This window comes from Delphinus delphis, chromosome 13, assembly GCF_949987515.2.
Source record: "Delphinus delphis chromosome 13, mDelDel1.2, whole genome shotgun sequence".
NCBI lineage: Eukaryota > Metazoa > Chordata > Mammalia > Artiodactyla > Delphinidae > Delphinus > Delphinus delphis.
The window spans coordinates 22798695-22826326 of NC_082695.1; the positions used below are offsets into that span (position 1 = coordinate 22798695).

The 27632-nt window shown below is 36.0% G+C and overlaps 1 protein-coding gene and 1 non-coding gene across 2 annotated transcripts in view; both read left to right on the plus strand.

Moving 5' to 3' along the window:
* Positions 1–27632, plus strand: part of HORMAD2 (HORMA domain containing 2) — a 68143-nt gene that overhangs the window by 15999 nt on the left and 24512 nt on the right. The window contains 4 exon segments of the mRNA XM_060028323.1: positions 609–676; positions 2941–2949; positions 3862–4010; positions 4187–4446. Coding sequence (XP_059884306.1) covers positions 609–676; positions 2941–2949; positions 3862–4010; positions 4187–4446 — 486 coding nt within the window.
* Positions 22747–22819, plus strand: TRNAG-CCC (transfer RNA glycine (anticodon CCC)). Its single transcript has one exon. It is a non-coding gene; the product is annotated as a tRNA-Gly (tRNA).

Consider the following 27632-nt stretch of genomic DNA (forward strand, 5'->3'; position numbering starts at 1 on the left):
ATGGCTGACCTCTCTCATCAATGAGGCTCAGCTCAAACATCACCTCTTTAGTGAGGCCTTCCTTGTTCCTTCCAAACCAAATCACCACCTCTCCCTTCTGTACTCTGTCACAGCATCTGCTTCATATTGTTCACAGCTCTTATTACTACCTGAAATTATTTTATTTGTTTACTTGTTTATCGACCATTTCTCCCACCAGTCTGTGTTTTCCAGAAAAACACGGACCTTTTCTGTCATGTTCACCATAGTGACTCCACTGCCTGACACAAAGTAGACATTCAATAAATATCCTTATCATGAATGAATGGTTTCTTAACTAGTTCCACTGTTATTTACCTAAGCTGGGTCAGACATTTGACTCTGTGCTTTAGCTTCTCCAGCTTTAAGATGGTAACAAGAGATTATGCCATCTAACTCATTTTCAGCATGGAGGAGAAAAAGTGTTATCTTTATATCTGGAAATATTACTCCTGAATAATGTAATGCTATAAAACAAGTATGTAGGAGGTATAGTAGGTATACAATGAAAGTGTTCCTTACCTATTATCAGATAAGATTCTGGATTTTTTAAAAATAATTTCTTTCTCTATTCCCTTTGCTATTTCTAGAAAGTGACTGAGATATACCAGTTCAAATTCAAATACACAAAAGAAGGAGCCACTATGGATTTTGACAGGTAGAATCTAATTGTTTAATGAACATGAGAAATATGTAGGATTGAGGTAAACATAAGCTTCTTGAGGCCAGAGATAGGTCTTATACTTCCTTTGTAACTTCCCCAACAATCTCACAAAAACCACTATTATGAAAAGGGACTGTAAAAATTGTTTAAATTTCTGAAATCCATAGATGAAGCCAGTAGGAGAAGAGGCTTCCTTTGCTTCTTTCCTTCTTCTCCTATAGGTGATATTAGTAGGGTCTAAAGGCAATTTAGTGGTTAGGAGTTCCAATTCCTAAGGCAGAAAGATCTAGCTTGGAACCCCAGCTCTGACTATTACTGGTCATTTAACTTTGGACAGAATAATAAACCTCCCTAAATATTAGTATTCTCATCTGCAGAGTGGAATTAATAATATCTACTTCATATGGTTGCTGTGATTATTAAATTATAATGCATATACAAAGCTTTACCCGTGCCTGGCACATAATAAACACACAGTAAATTGTACCTAGTGGTGGGGATGGTGGTGGTCTTTGGAGGCAATGGTGGTTGGTGGGTGGCACAGCAGTAGAAATTATATTAATGAGGCTGTCTATGTGGTGTTGATTGAAGAACTCCATGAGGCTCTATCTAGCCACTAATTCAAAGTTTCTCAATTGCTATGCCAAGATATTAACCCTTTCTACCCTCAATATAGCCAGATCAGGACTGGGGTAGATGAAACCCCTGTGCTATTTACCTATAGACACAAATATTCTCATCTGTTTACCCCAGTATGTCATACAAATATAATTATCTATGTGTCCCTGTATGGAAAAGACTGGAAAGCACTGCATTTTCCTATCAAGTCTGAAATTCCAAGTTTTAGATATACTAATGGGTTAAATAGCAAGGACAAGGACATTTACTTCAGAAGGTCCTTAGTAAAGATGGAGATGTTTTGTTGAGGAGCAACATTTATTCCCCTCCCAGTAGCTTTTGGATTCAGATAGAGCTAAGTATTGCTGATGAGACGGAACAGAAGTGGGGAGGGTGGATGATGGAGAAAAGCCTTGGGTGGTAGAAAGCTGCACCTCAGGGGGATGAGTTTCTCTGAAAGGAATAACACTGAAGAGAAATGTGGCCTAATTCTCAATTTTCCATACTATTAGCTCTGTCTCATCATTTATTATTACAAGTTTAATGATTTCTCTCCAAGATTCACACCCTTAATTATCTTCTCATTTGTAAAATATATGGACAGCATTAGGATGTGACGTGGAAGTAAGTTCTAGGAACAAGAATTAAGGTACTAACCATCATTAGCTAACATCTGTATAACACTTTACAGATTGTTCAGCACTTTTCACACATATTCTCGCACATAAAACAGCTGCCTTTTACTCTCTGTACAACTGACAAGCAGATTAATCTCTTTTGTTACGAAGGCACATATGTCTAGAGGTGAACAGTAAAACATAAATGGCCGAATCTGGGACTTCCCTGGTGGTCCAGTGGTTAAGACTCCATGCTCCCAATGCAGGGGGACCGGGTTCGATCCCTGGTCAGGGAACTAGATCCCACATTCCACAACTAAAAGTTCTCTCACACCGCAACGAAGATCCTGCGTGCTGCAACTAAGGCCCGGCAGAGCCAAATAAATAAATAAATATTTTAAAAAAGAAAAAAGAAGAAATGGTCAAATCTTTTACTAAGGGGAAGAGAAGGTAATGCATACGTGACCAAAGGTGGGCATTTGTTCAAGTGATTGTTCATACAAAATTACCTTATCACCTCTTCTATAGTAAAGAAAATTTTCCTTTTAAAAGAGTACAAGGGAGTCTTGAAAATGATTTTACATGAGTATGATTTTATGAATATGGTGTATACTGAAGGATCCCATGTGCTACATGGCAATAGCCCCTCCCTCTCATTACCTATTTCAAATTGGTTAAATCCTGGTAGACAAAACTTTAAGTTTTTCAAAACTGAAAAAGGAGCAAATGTGATTCCTTAATGTTTGTTTTATGAATTCACACTATCTCTAGTAGTTCAATTACTAAGGATTATTTTTCAGTATTGAGAAAGGCATTGTAAAAATATATTGCAGTCATAGTCCTTGGAAACTACTCAAATGTGAGACTAATTGGGGAAAAAATTTTGGAGAGAAATAAAAAATGTTTAGAGTTGGAAGGTAATTTAGTCCAACTTGTCCATTCATTCATTAATACAACAAATGTTTATTGAGTACTTAATATAGTTGGGCACTAAACTTAGTACAGTGGAGATGAAAAATATAGCCATTCATAGTCTGGAGGGAACATACAGTTACAAACAGGGGTGAGGTATAGGGATTACCAGGGAAGACTTCCCTGAAGAGATGACACATGAGATGGGTATTAAAGGATAAATTCGGTAGAGTCAGGAAAAGAAGTGGGAAAAGCACAGTACAAGCAAAGTGAACAGCACATACAAATGCACAGGAGTAAGAAGGAACTGGGTAGTAGTTGCAGATGAAGGTGGAGGTGAGTGTGTGGTTGGTTGTGAAAGGCATTGTACACACACTGTTCTCAAATTTGATTGAAAGTTGATGGATATAATAGAAGAAACTTAAGCAAGAGAATGACATGAGTGGATTTTCCTATTAGGATATTATTTTGGTAGTAGTGTGGAGAATGTTTTGCAGTGTGGGCAAGAAGAAAAGCAGGAAGAATAGTCAGTCATTGTCATAATCCATGTAAGAGTGAGAAGGGGATGCCTCTGAGAGATAACCAGATGATACAAAGGCCCAGAGTTGATGATTGATTTAACTTGGAGAGGTATAGAAATGTGTGTAAGCTTATCTCACATAGGAGCTAACTGACATAGAGTGTCTAAGTGACTTGACCGGGGTCATTCAGCCAGTTAGCAGCAGAGCCAATATTAAATGTCAAGTCCATTGCTCTCACTATTATAGTATGCAGTTATTTGTAAATCAGATTTTTAAAAAATCAGGTCACATTGAAAATGTCTTAAAGGGAACTTGCTACTTAAGAAATCCTTTGTATATACATTGCAAAAAGTACAATAACTCCTCTAATTTACATTCTAAAATAGTCTCAAGAGTGTCCTGAGTTTATATTTATCTGATCATATAGTAAAAAGTTTTGTTCTTTTTAAAATAGATTTTCAGTATTATATGTGATTGAAAAGTATGCTGTTTTTCCATGTGGTTATAGCAGTAGCACAACCTTCGAAAGTGGGACAAACAGTGAAGATGTTAAGAAAGCCAGTGTTCTACTGATGCGTAAATTGTACATGATGATGCAGAACCTTGGACCCCTTCCTAATGATGTTATACTTACTATGAACCTCCACTACTATAATGCAGGTAAGTGGAGACCTCTAGTCAAATTCCTTCAGTGGTGAAGTAAATGTTTTGGATAAATAGAAGGATTTTGGCAAGCATTTGAAAGAGATGTCTGTTGTTACACATGAAAGATTATGCTGACTTGTTCTCCTGAAACTCAACAGTTTTCTCGGTTTTCTGCCCTTTTCATTTTGCAGTGACCCCACATAACTACCATCCCCCTGGTTTTAAAGAAGGGGTAAACTCACACTTCCTGCTGTTCGAGGGGAACCCTGTAAACCTGCAAGCGGGATTGGTCTCCACTGGCTTTCACAGCATGAAATTAAAAGTCACAACTGAGGCCACCAGAGTGTCTGATTTGGAGGACAGAGTCTTTCAGGAGAGCAGCACTACAGAGATCGCCCATCAGGGTCTAGACTGTGATGAAGAGGAAGAGGAAGAGGAATGCAACAATCACGTAAGGCAAAGCTGTAGCGACCCTCCATTGCTTCAGTTAAACCCAGTTGACATTTTTCAGTTCATACGCAGGTCATATCATAGTAACAGGATCCAATGGAGTGTGCCGGGTGTAAAAACTGAAACAAAACTAGCCCCTAACCTCGAGTCTTTATTCTAAAAAAGCACTATCTTCGAGAAGGAAATATACTCTGTTAGATGAAGTGGTCCATGGCTAGGAGAAAAAAAGACTTTCTAATATACTTCTTTTTATAAAAGGTACCCATGAATTTAGGAAATTTTGGATTTTCTATAACTTATAAGAGCATATTAAACATATTTTAAAATATTATAGGTGTTTATTCATACTCATTGCAAGTATAAGTAAGTTCTTGATTACTGGGGTAGAAAAGTGTTATGGATAAACTTAAGTCAGAGTGCATTCATTTTCACTGCTGTAGATTATTCTACTCTTGACAGACATTCTTTCTTCCTCTGCAATTGTTATAAACATTCATGTATACACCTCCTCGTACACATATGCAAGAGTGTCTCCAGGGAATATACCAAAGAGTTCTAGGGCTTGCACATTTTCAACTTTATTAGGTAATGAAAAACTGTTCTCTAAAATGGTTGTACCAATTTATGCTCCACCAAAAGTGGAGGGAGTGCTGTACATTATTGTCAATACTTTTTTTTTTAAGTAATACTTTAAATTTTATTTATTTAGTTATTTATGGCTGCATTGGGTCTTCGTTGCTGTGCGCGGGCTTTCTCTAGTTGCAGCGAGCGGGGCTACTCTTTGCTGGTGCGCGGGCTTCTCATTGCGGTGGCTTCTCTTGTTGTGGAGCACAGGCTATAGACACGCGGGTTCAGTAGTTATGACTTGCGAGCTCTAGAGCGCAGGCTTAGTAGTTGTGGCGCATGGGCTTAGTTTCTCTGCGGCATGTGGGATCTTCGTGGACTGGGGCTCGAACCCATGTCCCCTGCATTGGCAGGCAGATTCTTAACCACTGCGCCACCAGGGAAGTCCCCTTGTCAATACTTAATTTTACCCAAGTTTATGTTTTCTGCCTAACTCCTGGATGTAAATGGTAATGCTTCATGATTTGATTTTGATTTGCATTTCCCTGATTATTAATGAGTTTAAGTATCTTTTCATGTATATTGGCGGTTCTGGTTTTCTTATGTATAAAGTAGCTGTTCAAGTCTTTCATGCATTTTTCTATTGGATTATTTATCTTTTCCTCATTGATTTAAAAATATGTTCTGAATAGTAATTATTTTTCATTATTTATGTTGCAATTTTTTTTCAGGTTTGTGGCTTGTCTCTTCACTTTCTTTAAGATGTTTTTTGCTAAAGAGAAGTTCTTAATTTTAATGTAGTCAACTCTTTTCCTCTAATATGTGCTTTTGGATATTAAGAAATTCTTCCTTATCTGAGTTCATTTTTAATATTCTCCTCTATTTTGTTATAAAAAATTTAAGGTTTTTCTTTTTACATTTTTATTCCACTTGGAGTTTATTTTTATTTGTGGGGTAAGGTAGACCAGACCCCTTTTACATTTTAAAATCCAAGTATAATATACATACAGAAAAATACATATATCATAGTGATACAGCTCAATAAATATTCACAAACTGAACACCAGGGCTGGGATGAGAGTGAGGCAAACAAGGTAAGAGTGAGTACCACCTTAAATATTACTTCCTAGGTATCTTGTTTGCCTCACCCCATTCCAGCCCTAATGAATACACATGTGAAATCAGCACCCAGATCAAGAAACAAAATACTACCAGCACCTTGAGAAAACTCAGTCTTACTTTGCAGTCACTGTTCTACTCAACAGGAGTATCTCTATCCTGGCTTCTATTAGCATAGATTAGTTTCTCTTGTTTTTTATTTTATAGATGTGGAATCATGGAGTATGAAACATTTTTTCACTGCTTTGAACATTCCGAACATGTTTTTTAGTGAAATATATACACATTTCTGGAGGGAATAGATTTACTAGGAGTAGAATTGCTGGGTCACAGGATATGAGTACATTTAGCTTCAACAGATACTACAAAGCAATTTCCAAAGTGCTTGTGCCAATTTACACTTCCATCAGCAAGTTTTGGTTGCTCCACATCCTCACCAAATGTTGGCATTTTCCATCTTTTTAATTTTAGCCATTCTGGTGGGTGTGTAGTGGTAGGTCATTGTGGTTTTAATTTGTAGTTTCCTGATGACTAATGAAGATGAGCACCTTTTCACATGTTTATTGGCCATGTTGGATGTCCTCTTTCGTGAAATGTCTTTTCAAGTCATTTGTCATTTTTCTATTGGGTTCTGTTGGGTTTGTCTTTCATTCTTATGGATTTGTAGGAGTTCTGAATATATATTCCACATATAAGTCCTTTGTCAGATACATGTATTGTGAATATCTCTTCAACTTTCTAACTTGCCTTTTTACTCTCTTAACGGTGTATTGTGATGAACAGAATATTAATTTTAATATAGTTCAACTTATCAATCTTTTCGGCTATCTTCGGCAGTTTTTATTTAAAAATTTTTATCCACTCTAAAGTTTACAGAGATGTACTCTGTTTTTCTCTAACAAGGAGAAATAGCTGCAGAAACAGAAGTGATTTTTAAAATTATAAGATACCTCCATGAATAACATCATACCAAAAATATAAATAACTGACCTTTCTCTCCCCTATCTTCAAGTATTTATATATTTTGGTGTGACGTTATTCATGGAGGTCTCATAATTTTAAAAATTGCTTCTGCTTCTGTAGTTATTTCCCTGTTTTTATATCTGGTATTTATTTGTGCCCCATTCATTTTTCTTGGTTAGATTGGCCCCAAATCAGTATTTTTTATTACTCTTTTCAAAGTCATATTTTTTTTTTTTTTTTTTTTTTTTTTGTGGTACGCAGGCCTCTCACTGTTGTGGCCTCTCCCGCTGCGGAGCACAGGATCCGGACGCGCAGGCCCAGCAGCCATGGCTCACGGGCCCAGCCACTCTGCGGCATGTGGGATCCTCCTGTACCGGGGCAAGAACCCGTGTACCCTGCATCGGCAGGCGGACTCTCAACCACTGCGCCACCAGGGAAGCCCTCAAAGTCATGTTTTAGTTGTACTGATCTCTTCTGTTGCTTTGTTTTTCTATTTTGCTCATGTTTTGTTTTTATCTTTGCCTTCTTCTATTTCTCTGGTTTGGTTTTGTCTCCCTTATTCCAAACTGATCTCTCCATCAATATATAGACATATATATTCTAGGAGTACCTCGAATTCAGTATCAAATGGAATTTCAACTTCTTACCAAACATGCTCTTCTTCCTCCCAGGTTCCTTATCTTTGTATTTCATTAAAACTTTACCAAGCAGCCTGACCAGGAATGTGTTCAACTCCTATTTTCTTCTCACTTTTCACAGCCTTTTGGTTGCCATTTCTGTCTGTTTTGTGTCTGAAATACTTCTCCAGTCTGGCCCTATTGCCATTGTACTGATTCAGGCTGTCATCATTGCTTTCTTGGTGAAAGACAGCTGAGCCTCCTAACTGAGTCTCCCTGATGTCAGCATTGCCCCTCTAATTTGTCTTCCAGAGTGCCAGAGAGTGAGGGTACTAAAACTATGATGATCATTTTCAAATATTTCAAGTTGATTTATTTTGTGTAATTTCAAAGGTCAGAATGAGAACCAGAAAATGAAAATTACATTGGCTGGGTGAGGTGTGCAGAGGTTGATTTTGGCTCAAGAGAAGGAAGAACTTTCTCTTAAAAAAATTTTTAAAGCAATATCATAATGATATTAAAGTAATTTAAAAAGCAGTGCAAATCTTCCAGCTGTCCTACCATCCCATCCCATCACTACTGTTTTCTTTCCTTTTTTTTTTTTTTTTTTTTGGCCACACCATGGCATGTGGGATCTTAGTTCCCCAACCAGGGATCAAATCTGTGCCCCCTGCAGTGGAAGCACAGAGTCTTAACCGCTGGACTGCCAGGGAAAGCCCTGTTTTCATTTTTATATTTTCCGTCCCATCTAGTCTTTTTCCACAGATATACATATTTATACACGATTTTAATCATGGTATAAATATAAATTTGTTTTATTGATAATTTTATACTTAATATTAATTTTATAACTATGTCCTACCTTACTCTTCATATTTTTAATTTTAATGAACTTTTTTTTCCATTTAGGTATTATACCATTTTCCTACATTAAATATTTAAGTTAATTCCTGATTTTACTACTGTAAATGGTGTTGTAATAAATACCTTTGTATGTATGGCAGAATATTCCCTTATTTTCTAAGGGTATAGTATCAGGAGTGAAATTTACAGAGCCTGAAAATTTGTATAGCTCTCAAATGAGTATTATCATTTTCCAGAAGCTTCTAGCTTCTCTACCTCCTCAGGATGGATTTTCTAAAAAAGACAACTACTTGATAAAACTGACTGTCTTGAGAAGGGTGAACGCTTTGTCGACAGCTGTGTTCAAGTACAGGTATATACTATGTTCAAGATAGAGTATAGATGATTGTCTCTAGGGTGTTGCAAGAGAAAATCATGATTTAGGGGGAAGGTTGAACTAGACTGACCTCTGAGGTCCCTTCCATGCTAAGATTCCCTGGGTTATATTTTGAATTCCTATTAAGAGAATAATGCCCTACTAAGCACTGTGAGGAAAATTAAGACATATAAAATATAGTTTCTACCTTTGAGAACTTTAGCTGAAGAGACAATATCTACATGATATAAAGAAAAATAATACTGGAGAGTATATGAATGATAGAAATAATATTAACTAACAATACTGAGCATGATACTCAGGGCTTCACATGTATTATCACTTTAAATCTTCCCAGCTATTTTATGAGGTAGATTCTATTATTATCCTGATTTTACAAAGGAGAAAACTGAAACTTAGAGAAATTAGCCCAAGGCTACAGATACAGTGAATAAGTAGCAGTGCCAGAATTCAAATCAAGGCAGTTGGACTCCAAAGCCTGTGCTCTTAGGATACAGAAATAAAGGTAAACTGGCACTGTGTGGGAAGGTTTCATTGAGTTGATTTTATGGATACATCAGTTTGATTGGCAGAGATTAAGGCAGAGGACGTTCCAGGCAAGTTGGAAAGTACAGTGTGGTAGCATCAGAACTTCTGTCTCTATGATTTGGAATTCCAATTCTGAACCTTCCACATCTTTTCCTGTATCCTACCTGGCTTTGCTGAAATCTCTACTTTTCATAAACTTTAACTCAAAGATTTTTAAAAGCTTTTTTAAATCATAAAATTTTTCTATTAAAATATAAAGTTTACAAAATCTTGATCAAAACAGCTTATACTGCTTTTTCACCAGTGATCCATAGTAAAGAAGTAATTTAACATAATCATCTTGTGAGGTTATTGTAAGATTGAAAAAAATATTTTAATACAATTTTCTTTTTCAGGTTATTTCTTATCTCAGTCACAGAAAGACAAATATAAAAGATTTCTACCAGTAGTTGAAATTATTCAATATTTGTACTTTTCATTTTCTGGTGTGATCCTTAAGATCTGAAGAACAATGTAAAACTGAGATCATAGTTTGGCAATGGATTCAGAAATGATTAAAGGAGATAAACTTGAAATTTAAAATTTCTTAGATGATAAGAACTCTTTTTTTTTTTTCTTTTTTTCTTTTTTGCGGTACACGGGCCTCTCACTGTTGTGTCCTCTCCCGTTGCGGAGCACAGGCTCCGGACGCGCAGGCTCAGCGGCCATGGCTCACGGGCCCAGCCGCTCCACGGCATGTGGGATCTTCCCGGACTGGGGCACGAACCCGTGTCCCCTGCATCGGCAGGCATACTCTCAACCACTGGGCCACCAGGGAAGCCCAAGAAGTCTTTTTTTTTTTTTTTCAAAATTTATTTATTAATTATTTTTGGCTGTGTTGGGTCTTCGTTTCTGTGCAAGGGCTTTCTCTAGTTGCGGTGAGCGGGGGCCACTCTTCATCGCGGTGCGCGGGCCTCTCACTATCGCGGCCTCTCCTGTTGTGGAGCACAGGCTCCAGACGCGCAGGCTCAGCAGTTGTGGCTCACGGGCCTAGTTGCTCCGCGGCACGTGGGATCTTCCCAGACCAGGGCTCGAACCCGTGTCCCCTGCATTGGCAGGCAAGTTCTCAACAACTGCGCCACCAAAGAAGTCCCCAAGAACTCTTAAAACCTAACTCCATTTGGAAAATAGGACACAGAACCCAAGTAAAGAGACCAAGGAATCCCAGGACAAAACAGGGTTATGTAGAACTGTCTGAAAAACCCTGTCCCAAATGTGTCCTTACTTTATCTACCTCTGCGACATCTTCGGGACAGGTCTTACTTCCTTGTAGGGGTGGTTTAAGCTTAAGGCCTTAGGTAGTAAGGACACAAAAACACAGTGGCACCTCACAGTACTCTGTGAAGTTGGACCTGTTTTCTCTGTTTCAGTCAGCTGGACGGATAGCAATAGAAATATACACTAGAGAGAGGCTCTTGGACAGGTTTCTTTTTTTTTTTTTTTTTTTTTTGCGGTATGCGGGCCTCTCACTGTTGTGGCCTCTCCCGTTGCGGAGCACAGGCTCCGGACGCGCAGGCTCCGGACGCGCAGGCTCAGCAGCCATGGCTCACGGGTCCAGCCGCTCCGCGGCATGTGGGATCTTCCCGGACCGGGGCACGAACCCGTGTCCCCTGAATCAGCAGGCGGACTCTCAACCACTGCGCCACCAGGGAAGCCCTGGACAGGCTTCTTTAAAGAATTCACCTATGTGGTGACAATAACCACATGTTCTGGAATTGGTTGTAGAATCTTATTTAAATTTTATGCTAAGTTTAAATGCTGAGGGAAAAGTACTTCTTTCTAATAGAGGTACTTAACCCAGGCTCCTTAAAGGACTAGTAATTACTGATACATCCAGACAGCTATAAAAAGATGGAGAGCTAATGTTGCACATGTCTATTGTAGAGACTGATGGTCCTAGTTTATTAAGACATTACAGCTCTTTGGGAATTCGTATTTTTATCAATTTTTAAGTGGGGATCCATAGGCCGTAATTTTCTGAGCTTTTTATGAATTTTTGTACCTTCAGAAAGGGTTGCTTTTTCTTTTTGATGAAGTCCACAAAATAATACATATAACAATATATGCCTTTTTTTCCCTGTGTGAAGGCCATTTTTTTCCCTGTGTGAAGGCCATTTCTTACCTTTTGCGCTAACACATTTGATTAAAGTGTAAATGATTTGTTTTTGAGAAATTAGAATGTAAAGTACATTGGTGCCGAAGTAAATGGAACCGTTTAAGTGTGGACTAGAAAGATATTTTCTGTAATTCCTTAGAATTGCTTTGTATTCTAGTCAGTGGATTAAAACAAGAGCCTTTTCATTCAGAATCTATTTTCTCCCACTAAACTCTGAACTGAAGTTTTGCATTTTTGAGGTGTAGTCTGATGATTTTCACAGTATTACATCTCTTGAAGCATATATGCCTTGTTTGATACAATGTAGTATTGGCAAGAATATCTTAGATTCTTGGAAATAGAGTTGATTATTGAAAACATTGGAAGAGGCACATTATCTACAGAAAATATTCAGACTTAAAAACCACACATCATTCTCTCTTTGTCATGGGGCTATATAGTCCTTTTCACAAAGTTTCTTTTTGTCAAATAGGAAATTTTTTCAATTAATTTTTCTGTTCTGCATTACAGAATATAATTATTATCCTCTGTTAAACATGAAAAGAGGAATGAAAGTTGGTTGACTTTTCCATCAGTCATATAAGTCATCTCTTTTTTTAAATGAATCACTCTATGACATACCAGAGAATTATCTCCTTCTTTTGTGAGTGGGAAGAGCCACTCTGATGATCTGTGTATGTTTCATTTACATAAAGAAAAAAAGAGTATATATATATATATATATATATATATATATATATATATATATTACAACAGAAGAAAAGCATAGTGAGTAATCTTAGGTAATAACACTTTGGATGTTACTATTATTAAACCCTAGCATTAAAAGAAGTAAGTTTTGTTTTTTTAAAAAAGGAGTAAGACTGAGAATGTTCTTTTTGGTTTAAAAAAAATGCCTGTAATAATCTGAAATAATACAATGTTATCATTATACTAAAACCAGTGTAATATTAGGCTCTATTTAGAGTTTTTTAAAAAATAGAGACTTTATTGAGATTTAGTCAATTACATATTGGAAAAAATATAATGATAATGTTACTTAATTATATAGAACTATATACAGTTGGCCAATTTTTCTAATACTTGTTATATGTGCTGCTAGTTTTCCATCTGAAGTTACATTGCCTGTTGGTAAACAGATGAGATTATGGTTTGTAACAAACCCAGGCATTGTAAGGAGAGTAATTCTTTTGGTATTTATATTAGGATCTCAAAATTGAGATTTAAGACTTCAGAAGATCAGTCCTTCAGACAGTGATAAAGAGGAGCTAGACACTGAAGTATATATATATCCTCTATGGAGCCACCACCTCAAATTTGCTTCTTCCTGTGTGATGGAGGGCTCCTCCTGCTTTGATAACCGAATTCAGAACAAACAGAAACCTTATAGCTAATAGCACTGGTCTGACATTAAAACAAGTCCACACTTAGCTCATTGTGAAGAAAGTTTAAAATAATATTCTAAAATATTCTAATCAACCATAAGGTATCAACATTTATTCAGTCAGCAAATTTATATTGAAGCCTATCATGCTTGACTCACTGTACAAAGATAAACACGTCAAATCCCTGATTCAGAATTGCTCAGGAGAAATGGAACAAGTAGCTGTTATATAAATAATAATAATAATCAGCATTTATTAACTGCCTACAAAGGGCTTTATATACACATGGCTTCAATTGATCCCAACAACTTTGCATAACATTTTATAGCTGAAGGAACAGAAGTTCATAGACATTAAGTAGCATATCCAAGGTTGCCCAACTAGAAAGCATCAGAGTCAGTATCAGAGAACCTAGGTCTCTCTGGCTTCCAAAGCTCATCCTCAGTCCATTAAACCTTACATTCATTCATGTAGGAGAGAATGTTAAAAATCCCACAAGAGAGCAAAAATCCTATAGAATGATTAAATTCCACTTTTATTCATGAAGGAATAATGTAACAGACTTGCTCTCCTGTTATAAAAAATTAGGAAACTGGGTAAAATATATGAAGCAACTGTTTTCAGACATTAGATAACAGGAAGGGCAAAACTGTGATCCCTGAGAGAAGAAAAACAAGGTGAGCCTTAAAACTGCACCTTCCATCAGGGGGTTCTTTCTGGACCACTGGTGTGGGAAGGGGGAACCCAAGCAGAGCATGGCATCTTGCTGGGTTGAAGAAATAGACTGGAGTTTGAGGAAGCTGAAGCACCTGGGGACAGAGTATCAGAAGGGAGGGATCTACAGAGAGAAAGAGCTCCAGAAATCATCACTGGCATCCCTTGAGTCTTTTGTTGAATATTCAGCTTCTCAAGTATGGGTTGAAATTCTACAAGGTTGGACACAGAAAACTATTGGGGGAACTGTAAAAGAGTCTTAGAACTCTCACAAGACTGACAGACATTCACATAACGATCAGTTATGTGGAGAGACCTTGTTGAACACCTGGAACATTCAATAGAGACTCCAGAAGGGTTACACCTTAGCATGAAGGCTAAACCAATCCTTTAGTGAAGGCCTCCAAACTGAATTCTAACAGCTTAAAAACCAGCCTTGAAAGGATCAAGCTTATTTGCCTGCCAAAATAACATTCAACACTTTTTAGAGGAAAACAAAGTCCAAACACTCAACTATGTAAAATTCTTATTGTCTAGAATCCGATAACAATTCATTCACATGTAAAGCAGCAGAAATACTGACCTATAACCAAGGAAAATTAGTCAATAGAAGGAGACCCAGAAATGCCAGCAATGATAAAATTAGTAGATAAGGACTTTAAAACAACTATTATACCAAGTGCAATAATAACCTATGTTTACACAAAAACATGTATACAAATGTTTATAGTGACATTATTTGTAATCTCTCAAAACTGGAAACAACCAAGATGTTCTTTAATGGGAGAATGGATAAATTTAAAATAAAAAAGAACAAACTACTGGTACCTGCAACATCATGGATCAGTTGCAAATACATCATGCTAAGTGAAAGAAGCCAGCATCAAAAGACTACATACTGTATGATTCTATTTATACAACATTTTTTTCTTGAACAGCTTTATTGAGATATAATTCATATACCATACAAATTGCCCACTTAAAGTATATAATTCAATGGTTTTTAGTATGTTCAAAGAGTTGTGTAACTATCATTACAGTCAATCTTAGAACATTTTCATCACCCCAGAAAGGAACCCCATACCCTTTAACTATCACCTCCCTATTTCCTCTTTCCATCTCTCCCCCAAGTCTTAAGCAACCATTAATCTATTTTCTGTCTCTATAGATTTTCTTATTCTGAATATTTCATATACGTGAAGTCACACAATATATTGTGTTTTGTGACTGGCTTCTTTCACTTAGCATTATGTTTTCAAGTTTCACCCATGTGGTAGCATGTATTGGTGCTTCATTCCTTTTTATGGCTGAATAACATTCCATTGTATGGGTAGACCACATGTTTATCTATTCATCAGTGATGGACAATTAGGTTGTTTCTACCTTTTGGCTATTATGAATAATGCTACTATAAACATTCATGTGGGACTTCCCTGGCGGTCCAGTGGTTAAGACTCCGTGCTTCCACTGCAAGGGGTTCGATCCCTGGTCAGGGAACTAAGATCCTGCATCATGCCAACAACAACAACAACAAAATGAAAAAACATTCATGTACAAGTTTTTTGGAACACCTATTTTTAATTCTCTTGGGTATATACCTAGGAGTGGCATTGCTGGGTCCTATTAACTCTGTTTAATCATTTGAAGAACTCCAAAACTGTCTTCTAAAGTGGCTGCACCATTTTATATTTCCCCCTGCAGTGTATGCAAGTTCTAATTTTCTTCACATCCACAAAAAGACTTATGTCACTTTTTGATTCTAGCCATCCTAGTAGGTATGAAGTAACTGGTATCTCGTTGTTATGATTTCTATATCTGTAGCAACTAGTGATATCATTGTTTATTGTCCATTTATATGTCTTTCACGGAGAAATGTTTATTCAGATATTTTGCCCATTTTTAAGTTAGGTTATTTGTAAACAACAATAAAAACTGTTGAGGTGTAAAAATTCTTTATTTCCTGGGTACAGTCTCTTAACAGATGTATGACTTGGAAATATTTTCTCCCATTCTATGAGTTGTCTTTTCATTTTTGTGATGGTGTCCTTTGAAGCACAATTGGTTTTTAATTTTGATCGAGTCCAAATTATCCATTTTTTCTCTTGTTGCTTATGCTTTGTGCGATGTGTGTATGTGATATCCAAGAATCCTTTGCCAAATCCAAGGTCATGAAGATTTACTCCTTTGTTTCCTTCTAGGAGTTTTATAGTTTTAGCTCTTACATTTAGATCTTTGATACAGTTTGAGAGTCAATTTTAGTATATGGTGTGAGGTAAGAGTCTGACAGCATGCTTTTGCATGTGGATATTCCAACACCATTTGTTCAAAAGACTGTTCTTTCTCCCTGAAATGGTCCTAGTGCTCTTGTCAAAATCAGTTGACCATAGACAGGTGGTTTTATTTCAGGACTCTCAATTCTATTCCATTAGTCTATGTGTCTATCCTTATGTCAGTACCACACTGTCTTGATTACCATTGTTTTGTAATAAGTTTTGAATCAAGTATGAGTCCTCCTACTTCCTTCTTTTTTCTCAGGATTGTTTTGGCTATTCTGAGTTCTTTGCAATTTCATATGAATTTGAGAATCAGCTTGTCAATTTCTATAAAGAAGTCTGCTAGGATTCACATAGGGATTGCATTGAATCTCAAGATCAGTTTGGGGATTAATGACATCTTAATAATATTAAGCGTTTTGATCCATGAACATGGGATATTTATCCATTTATTTAGATTTTCTTTAATTTCTTTCAGCAATGTTAGTTGCACAAATCCTGTTAGTTCTGTTTCTCTGCAGAACCCTAGATAATACACTTGCTGAACTTGTTAGTTCTAATAGTTTTTTAGTGGATTCTTTAGGATTTTCCACATACAAGATCATGTCATCTGCAAATAGATACACTTTTACTTCTTCCTTTCCAATCTGGATGCATTTTATTTCTTTTCCTTTTGTAACTGCCCTGGCTAGAACTTCCATTACAATGTTGAATAGAAGCGGTGAGAGTGGACAGCCTTGTCTTGTTCCTGATCTTAGGAGGAAAGCATCCAGTGTTTCACCATTAGGTATGTTATTGACTATGGTTTTTGGGTAGGTGCCTTCTAACATGTTCAGTAAGTTTCCTTCTATTCCTAGTTTCTTCAGTGTTTTTTTTTTCTAATCACGAAAGGCTGTTGGATTTTGTCAAATGCTTTTTTTCTATTAAGATGATCAAGTGATTTTGATATGATGTATTACATTAATTGATTTTTACATATTAAACCAAGCTTGTATTTCTGGGATAAATTCCATTTGGTCATGGGAGATTATACATATATATTTTTTTCCTGAATTCAGTTTGCTAAAATTTTGTTAAGGATTTTTTTGTCCACATATATAAGAGATATTAATCTATAGTTTTCTCTTCTTGTGATGTCTTTGTCTGGTTTGGTATCAGGATAACATTGGCCTCATAAAATGAGTTGGGAAGTGTTCACTCCTTTTCTATAGTTTGTGGAGAGTTTGCATTAGTTTTTCTTTGAATTAAAATAAGCTAGCTAGGTCTGGGTTTTTCTTTCTGGGTAGTTTTAAACTTATTATTAATTCAGTCTCTTTACTTGTTATAGATCTATTTAGATTTTCTATTGATATTTCTTCTTGAGTCAGTTTTAGTAGTTTGTGTCTTTCTAGGAATTTATTATTTCAGCTATGTTATCTCTATTGACATATAACTGGTTGTAGTACTCCTTTATACTGCTTTCTTATATTTTTTTCTTATATTTTTGTAAAGTCAGTAGTAATGTTTGCTATTTTTTTAATTAATTAATTAATTTATTTATTTTTTATTTATTTTTGGCTGCATGTGGGCTTTCTCTAGTTGTGGTGAGTGGGGGGCTACTCTTCATTGTGGTGCACGGGCTTCTCATTGTGGTGGCGTCTCTTGTTGTGGAGCACGGGCTCTAGGCACACGGGCTTCAGTAGTTGTGGCACGTGGGCTCAGCAGTTGTGGTTCGTGGGCTCTAGAGCACAGGCTCAGTAGTTGTGGTGCACGGGCTTAGTTGCTTCCAGGCATGTGGGATCTTCCCGGACCAGGGCTCAAACCCATGTCCCCTGCATTGGCAGGCGGATTCTTAACCACTGTGCCACCAGGGAAGCCCTGCTGTTTTATTTCTGATTCTAGTAATAATTTTATTTCTGATTTGAGTCTTTTCTCTTGTTTTCTTGGCTACAGGTTTGTCAATTCTGTCAATCTTTCAAAGAACCAGCTTATGGATTCATCAGTTTTCTCTATTGTTTTTTGTATTCTCCATTTCATAAATTTCCAATACAGTCTTTATTACCTTTCTTCTGCTTGTTTTAGATTTAGTTTGCACTTTTCCATTGTCTTAAGGAGGAAGTTTAGGTTCTTTGAGATCTTTCTTCTTTCTTAATATAGGCATTTACACCTATTAAATTCCCTCTAAGCACTGCTGTTTTAGCAGTGTTATGTTTTGTTCTGTTGTATCTTCTTTTTTTATTAATCTCAAATGATTTTCTGACTTCTCTTTCGATTTCTTTTTGAACACATTGTTTATTTAGGAGTGTGTCATTTAATTTTCATGTATTTGTGTGTTTCCTCGATTTTATTCTGTTCTTGATTTCTAACTTTATTCCACTGTAGTCAGAGAACATACTTTTAATTATTTTTATCCTTTTAAATTTATTTGAGATTTGTTTTGTGATTTAACATATGGTCTTTGCTGGGGAATGTTCCACATGCACTTGGGAAGAATGTATATTCTGCTGTTATTGGATATAGTGTTTTATAGATGTCTGTTAGGTCTAGTTGGTTTATACTATTTTTCAGTCCTTTTATTTCCTTATTAATCTTCTGTCTAGCTGTTCTACTCATTACTAAAATTGGGGTATTGAAGTCCCCAACTGTTATTGTTGAATTGCCTGTTTCTCCCTTCACTTCTGTCAGTTTTTGCTTCATGTAATTTTGTGTTCTATTGTTAGGTGTGTATATATGTTTATAATTATTTCATCTTCTTGATGGATTGGCCCTTTTATCATCATAAAATGTCCCTCATTATCTCCAGTAACAATCGCTTCCTTTTGATGGGATTGTTTAATCCATTCACACTAATGTTATTATTATTTTAAGGTCTTTATTGAATTCATTACAATATTGCTTCTGTTTTACATCTTGGTTTTTTGGCTGTGAGGCATGCGTGATCCCAGCTCCCCGACCAGGGATCGAACCTGCACCCCCTACACTGGAAGGTGAAGCCTCAACCACTGGACTGCCAGGGAAGTCCCTAATGTTATTATTGATAAAGTAGGATTTATGACTATCATTTAACTTTTCATTTTCTATGTGTTTGTTTTTTTTGTTCCTCTAGTCTCCTTTACTGCTTTCTTTTGTATTGAGTGAATATTTTTAATGAAGCATTTAAAATTAAACATTTTTTCACTAAATTTTTTGGTTTTTTAATTGGTTACTCTATCATATACATCTTAACTCATCAGAATTAGCTTCAGGTTTATGCTAATTTAATTCCAGGGGGATTTAGCAGTGTTACTCCTATATAGCTCTATTCCCTTTCCCCCTTTTCTGTGGTTATTATTGCTATTAATATTACACCTATAATGTTACACACCCAGCAATACATTGTCATAATTATTACTCTGCCATCTGTAGTCATTTTCTTAGCCCAATGCAGCTTTGTTCCTACTCAAGTCCTTTGTGCTTATATTGGCACATATATTACACTTCCTTATGTTATAGATTGAACAATACATTAAATACACATTATTGAATTTCTCCAGGAGTCTCTTCTAACAGGTCTGAGGTGATATCTCATTGTGGTTTTGATTTGCATTTCCCTGATGAGCATCTTTTCATGTGCCTGTTGGTCATCTGCATTTCCTCTTTGGAAAAATGTCTACTTCTGCCCATTTTTTTAATCGGGTTGTTTGGTTTTTTTGATGTTGAGTTATATAAGCTGTTTATATATGTTGGATATTAATCCCTTATCGGTCATGTCATTTGCAAATATTTTCTCCCATTCTGTAGGTTGTCTTTTCATTTTGTCAATGGTTTCCTTTGCTGTGCAAAAGCTTTTAAGTTTAATTAGCCCTCATTTGTTTATTTTTGCTTTTATTTCCTTTACTTTTAGGAGACGGATCCAAAAAATTATTGCTGTGATTTATGTCAAAGAGTGTTCTGTCTTTGTTTTCCTCTAGGAGTTTTATAGTATCCAGTCTTACATTTAGGTCTTTAATCCATTTTGAGTTTACTTTTGTAGATGGTGTTAGAGAATGTTCTAATTTCATTCTTTTACAGGTAGCTGTCCAGTTTTCCCAGTACCACTTATTGAAGAGACTGTCTTTTCTCCATTGTATATTTTCTTGCCTCCTTTGTTGTAGTGAAATTTATTTCTTAAATAATAAGACTTGAATGTCAAAATTAATCCTTGATTGGTGGGCTGCAGAATGGATGTTGTATTAGCAGGCATGAAAACAACATTAATCTCATTGTACATCTCCGTCAGAGCTCTTGAGTGACCAGGTACATTGTCAATGAGCAATAATATTTTGAAAGGAATTTTTTTTTCCTGAGTAGCAGGTCTCAACAGTGTTATCAATAGACATACTGTCATCCAGGCTCTGTTATTCCATTTATAGAGCACAGGCAGAGTAGATTTAGAATAATTCTTAAGGGCCCCAGGATTTTCAGAATGGTAAGTAAACACTGGCTTCAACTTCAAGTCACCAGCAGTATTGGCCCCTAACAAGAGAGACAGCCTGTCCTTTGAAGCTTTGAAGTCAGGCATTGGTGTTTCCTCTGTAGCTATGAAAGTCCTAGATGGCATCTTCTTCCAACATAAGGCTGTTTCATTTACACTGAAAATCTGTTATTTAGTGTAGCTACCTTCATTAATTATCTTAGCTAGAACTTCTGGATAACTTGCTGCAGCTTCTACATCAGAACTTGCTGCTTTATCCACTTTCATGTTATGGAGATGGCTTCTTTCCTTAAACGTCATGAACCAACCTCTGCTAGCCTCAAACTTTTCTTCTGAGAAAAGCTTCTCTGAGCTTCTGACAGCTTCTTCACCTCTCTAAGCCTTCATAAAATTGAAGAGAATTAGGACCTTGCTCTGGATTAGGCTTTGGTGTAAGGCAATACTGTGGCTGGTTTGATCTTCTATCCAGACCACTGAAACTTTCTCTATATCAGCAAGCTGGTTTTGCTTTCTTATCATTCATGTGTTCATTGGAGTAGCATTTTTAATTTCCTTCAAAAATTTTTCCTTTGCTCTCACAGCTTGGCTAACTGTTTGCCACAAGAGGTCTAGATTTGGGCCTAGTATGGCTTTTGACATGCCTTCCTTTATTTAATCTTAAAAAAAAACCAAAAAACGTTTTGATTTAAAGTGAAAGACATTCAACTCTTCCTCTCACCTGAACACTTAGAGGCCATTGTAGGGTTATTAATTGGCCTAATTTCAATATTGTTGTGTTCAGGGAATAGAGAGTCCCGAGGAGAGGGAGAGAGATGGGGAACGGCCAGGCGGTGGTGCAGTCAGAACTCACAAAACGGGCTTCCCTGGTGGCGCAGTGGTTGAGAGTCCACCTGCCGATGCAGGGGACACGGGTTCGTGCCCCGGTCCGGGAAGATCCCACATGCTGCGGAGTGGCTGGGCCCGTGAGCCATGGCCGCTGAGCCTGCACGTCCGGAGCCTGTGCTCCGCAATGGGAGAGGCCACAACAGTGAGAGGCCCACGTACCGCAAAAAAAAAAAACAAAAAAAAAACCCCAAAACTTTTATTGATTAAGTTCATTGTCTTATATGAGTGCAGTTCATGGTGCCCCCAAAAGAGTTACAATGGTAACAATCAAAAGATCACTGATAACAGATCACCATAACAAATATAACAATAATGAAAATATTTGAAATATTTTGAGAATTATCAAATGTGACACAGAGACATGAAGTGAGCAAATGCTATTAGAAAAATGGCACTGACAGACTTGCTCCACACAGCATTGCCACACACCTTCAATTTGTAAAAAACGTAATATTTGCAAAGCACAATAAAATGAGGTATGCCTGTATTAGAAATCAATAACAATATATCTGGGAAATATATAAAAATTTGGAAAATATTGAAAATATCAATAAAATTGATAAACCTATAAGCTAAACTGATTAAAAAATAGAGAAGACACAAATTTCCAATAACAGGCATGAAAGATCGATATTTCCACAAATCTCACAGATATCAAAAGCAAAATAAAGAAATATTGTAAAAACTGTATTCTGATAAATTGGACAACTTAGATGAAATAGTCACATTCCTTGAAAGACACAGATTACCAAACTGACACATATAGAAATAGATAAACTTAATAATCTTATATTGTATAAAGGAGTTGAATTTGTAACTGAAACTCTTCGCATAAAGGAAACTCCAGTTTAGATGGTTTCACTGGTGAATTCTTTCAAACAATTAAGAAAGAAATAATGCTGATCTTAAACAAACTCTTTAAGAAAATATTGAAGACTTCACAACTCATTTTATGAAGCTGGAATTATCTGATTCTAAAACCAGACAAATACATTATAAGAAAAGAAAACTCTGAACCAAACAATACCAATAGCTCTCATGACTGACTATAGATGCAAGTATCTTTAACAAAATATTAGAAAATCTAATTCAGCAATATACAGAAAGAAAAATACATCATGACTATATGGGGTTTATCCCACAAATGCAAGATTGGTTTAAGGTTTTAAAATCAATCAATGTAACTCACCATATTAACAGAATAAAGGAGAAAAACCACATGATCATCTTTATAGATGCAGAAAAAGTGTTTGATGAAATCAACATTTATTTGTAATTTTTTAAAGAGAAACTTCTAGAAGACAAGGAATGGAAGGGAACTTCCTCAACCTTATAAAAGACATTTACACCATGCACCTTTGGTCAATTAATCTATGACAAAGGAAGCAAGAATATACAATGGAGAAAAGACAGTCTCTTTGGGACTTCCCTGGTGGTCCAGTGGTTAAGACTCCGCACTCCCAATGCAGGGGGCCCAGGTTCGATCCCTGGTCAGGGAACTAGATCCCGCATGCTGCAACTAAAGATCCCACACGCCGCAACTAAAAATTCCTCATGCCACAAGGGAGATCCCATGTGCTGCAGCTAAGACCCAGCACAGCCAAATAACTAACTAACTAACTAAATAAATAAATAAATAATTTAAAAAGATAGTCTCTTCAACAGCTAGTGCTGGGAAAACCGGACAACTACATGTAAAACATTGAGAATGTTACCTCACACGATATACAAAAACTCAAAATGGATTAAAGACCTATATGTAAGACCTGAAACCATAAAACTCCTAGAAGGGAACATAGGCAGAACACTCTTTGACATAAATTATAGCAATATTTTTTCAGATCTGTCTCCTCAGGCAAAATAGATAAAAGCAAAAATAAACAAATGGGACCTAATTAAACTTAAAAGGATTTGCAAAGCAAAGGAAACCATTGACAAAACAAAAAGACAACCTACAGAATGGGAGAAAATGTTTGCAAATGATGTGACCGGCAAGGGGTTAATATACAAAATATATAAATAGCACATACTACTCAATATCAGAAAAACAAACAACCTGACCTAAAAAATGGGCAGAGGAACTGAATAGACATTTTCCCAAAGATGGCATGCAGATGGCCAACAAGCACATGAAAAGACGCTCAACACTGCTAATTACTAGAAAAATACAGATCAAAACAACGAGATATCACCTTACACCTGTCAGAATGATTATCATTAAAAAGTCTACAAATAGCAAATGTTGGAGAGGATGTGGAGAAAAGAGAACCCTTGTACACTGTTGGTGGGAATGTAAATTGGTGCAGCCATTATGGAAAACTGTATGGAGGTTCCTTGAAAAACTAAAAATAGAACTATCATATGATCCAGCAGTTCCTCTCCTGGGTGTATGTTCAGAAAAGACAAAAACACTCATTCAAAAAGATACATGCACTCCAATGTTCATAGCATTATTCATAGTTCATAGCAGCATTATTTACAATTGCCAAGATATGGAAGCAACCCAAGTGCCCATCAACAGATGAATGGATAAAGAAGATGTGAGATACATACATACATATGTATATATATATAATGGAATATTACTCAGCCATAGAAAATAATGAAATTCTACCATTTGCAGCAACATGGATGTACCTAGAGAATATTATGCTTAGTGAAATAAGTTAGAAAAAGACAAATACTGTATGATATCACTTATATGTGAAATCCAAAAAAAAACACCAAACATATGAATATATAGGCAAAACAGAAACAGACTCACAGATATAGAAAACAAACTAGTGGTTACCAAAGGGGAGAGGGAAGGGGGAGGAGCAAATTTGGGATTAAGAGATACGAGCTGCTATGTATAAAATAGATAAGCAACAAGGATATATTATATGCACAGGGAATTATAGCCATTATCTTGTAATAACTCTTAATGGAGTATAATCTGTAAAAGTACTGAGTCACTATGCCATACACCTGAAAGTAATATAGTATCATAAATCAACTATACTTCAATTTAAAAAAAGACATTTATGGGCTTCCCTGGTGGCGCAGTGGTTGGGAGTCCACCTGCCAATGTAGGGGACACGGGTTCGTGCCCCGGTCCGGGAAGATCCCACATGCCGCAGAGCGGCTAGGCCTATGAGCCATGGCCGCTGAGCCTGCGCGTCCGGAGCCTGTGCTCCGCAACGGGAGAGGCCACAACAGTGAGAGGCCTGCGTACCACAAAAAAAAAAAAAAAAAAAAAAAGACATTTACAAAGAACCTAAAGGTAGCATCGTACATAATGGTGAAAGACTAAACACTTTGTACCTAAGATAGAGAGTAAAATAGGATATCAACTCTTACTACTTCTATTTAACATTATACTAGAGGTCCTAGTCAGTGAATTAAAGTAAGAATAAAAAATAAAAGGCATACAGATTGGAAAGGAAGGAGTAAAACTAAATTTCTTTGAAAATGACACAACTGTGCACACAGAAAATCCTGACACTACCAGGATTAATATATGAAATTAGCAAGGTCACAGGATACAGGGTCAACACACAAAAAAACTATTGTATTTCTCTATACTGTCAATGAACAATTGGAAAATGAAAATTTTAAATACTATTTACAGTGGCATAAAAATTCATGAAATACTTAAAGCTAAATTAATAAGACATTTGCCAAAACGTACACAATTAAAACTATAAAACATTGCTGAGATAAATTAAAGAAGACCAAAATAAATGCAGAGATCTACCATGTTCATGGATTGGAAGACATAATTAAGATGTCAGTTCTCTCCAAATTGATCTATACATTCAGTGGAATCCCAGTCAAAACTCCACAGGCCTCTCTTTTGTGGAAATTGATAAGCTGATTCTAAATTTGAAAGGAAATGCAAAGGACCTAGAAAAGACAGAACTTTTGAAAAGGAAAAAAGTTGTAGAACTTACTGTATCAGATATCAACACTGTAAAGGTACTAAAAGTACAGTAAACAAGATAGGGTGACCTTGTAGTAAAGATAGACATATAAATCAATGGAACAGAATACAGAATTCAGAAATATACCCACACATATATAGTCAATTGAGTTTTTACGAAGGTACCAAGGTAAAAGATAGTCTTTTTGACAAATGGTGCTGGAACAATTGGATATCCATATATCCATATTAAGTGAACCTTAATCCTTACCTCATACCACACACAAGGTTAATTGAAGACAGATTAAGGACCTAAACGTAAGAGCTAAAACTATAAAACTTCTAGAAGGAAACAAAATGTTCAGCAAAAAGTTTTCAGGCAGTTCCCTAAAAATACTAACCATAAAAGGAAAAATATTGATAAATTGGACTTTATCAAAATTTAAAACTTCTCTTCCAAAAAGACATTGTTAAGAAAAAGGCAAGCTAAAAACTGGGTGAATAAAAAAACAAAACAAAACAAAAAAACTGGGTGAATATATTCTTAATACATACATCTGACAAAGAACTTGTGTTCAGGATATATAATTTTTATGTGTACAGATGATATTTATACAGATAATTTTCAACTCAAGAAAACAGCCCCATTTTTAAAAATGTCCAAGAATTTGAACAGACACTTCACCAAAAAATATGTACCCATAGCCAAGTAAGCACATGAAAAGATGCTTCATGTTATTAGTCATCTGGAAAATACAAATTAAAACCAAAATGAGATACTAGCATACATTCACTAGAATGACTAAAATTAAAATCGACAATATCAAGTGTTGTCAAGGATGTAAATCTTTTGGAATTTTCATACATTGCTGGTGGGTATGTTAAATGGTACAACCACTTTGGAGAAGATTTTATCAACTTCCTATAAAGCTAAACATATGCTTACTATATGGTACAGCAATCTCATTCCTAGTTATTTATCCAAGAGAAATGAAAACATATAATCACAAAAATACTTGAACAGAAATGTTCATAGCAGCTATATTCATAATAGCTCCTATTATTGGAAACAACCCAAATGCCCATCAACTAGTCCTGGGATCAGCAAACTGTGGTATCTTTGTACAACGAATTAGTATTAGCAATAATAATAATAAAGAATAAACAGTGCAAAAAAAAAAAAAGAATAAACTGTGCAAAACTGTGAATAAATTTTTAAAAGTCAAAAAAAGTCAGACAAGAGTATATACTATATGATTTCATTTACATGAAATTCTAGAAGCAAAACTAATCTAAAATGATAGGAAACAAACTGATGTTTGCCTAGGAGTGGGGGTTGGATGGGGATTTAGTGCAAAGAGGAATAGGGAAACTTTAAGTCGATGAAACATTCTCTATCTTGATTGTGGTGGTGGATATATAGGTTTATCAAAGCTCATAGAAATGTATAATTAAAATAGATGCAATAGTATGTACAATAGTATGTAAACTTTGCCTCATTACAGTTAAATTTTAAAAAGCAGTAATCCATGGTATTACTCATTAAAGCCCTATTGGTAATTGTTACAAATTGGAAACAACCTAAGCATCCCTCAGTGAAAGTTTGGTTCAATAAGTTTTGGTAGACCAATAAGATGAGGCACTATGTAGCCATTAAGAACACAGTAGAGAAGTGAAATTATTGATCTGGAGAAAATATTTGTACTTTTTTGGTAAATGAAGATAAGATAAAACAAGCCACCTAATACTTTCCCAAATATATAATTTAATTTGGGTTATGTCAATAATTTGCATTATATTCTTATAACTATATAATTCTATAAAGAGCTGAGTTATGTAGTAAGTCATGATTGCTTTTCCTTTCTTGCATAAGTTTTTGCTTTCTCTGCAGTTAATAATTGTTCTTCATTTGCTTAGTTTTTCCTCTACTTATTCCTAATTCAATTCCAAACTTTCTACTGATTATCTAAACCTGCACTATCCAAAATGGTAGCCCCTAACCACATGTGGCTATTAAAATTTAAATTAATTGTAATTAAGTGAAATGATAAGTTTAGTTCCTCAGTCACACTTGTCACATTTCAAGTGCTCTGGCTAGTGACTGCTGTATTGGACAGTGCAGATATAGAACATTTCCATCATCACAGAAAGATCTAATGACAGTGCTGGCCTAAGTCTCCTCTAAGATACTCAGAAGCAATAATTTTGTCCTCACTGAGAAATTTCTCCTGGAGCTTTTCACCTTTGACCAAATCTGTTGCTCTCTGGTGCCTGGCTCTCATCCTGGAATCTACCTTCAACAATTTCTGGGGAATTCTTTGCCTCTCCTGTGTTAGACCTTTTGTTTGCTATTCTTGGTTTTCTCCCTCATTTCCATGGAACATATCCTCTGATAACTTCCTGAGAAGAGG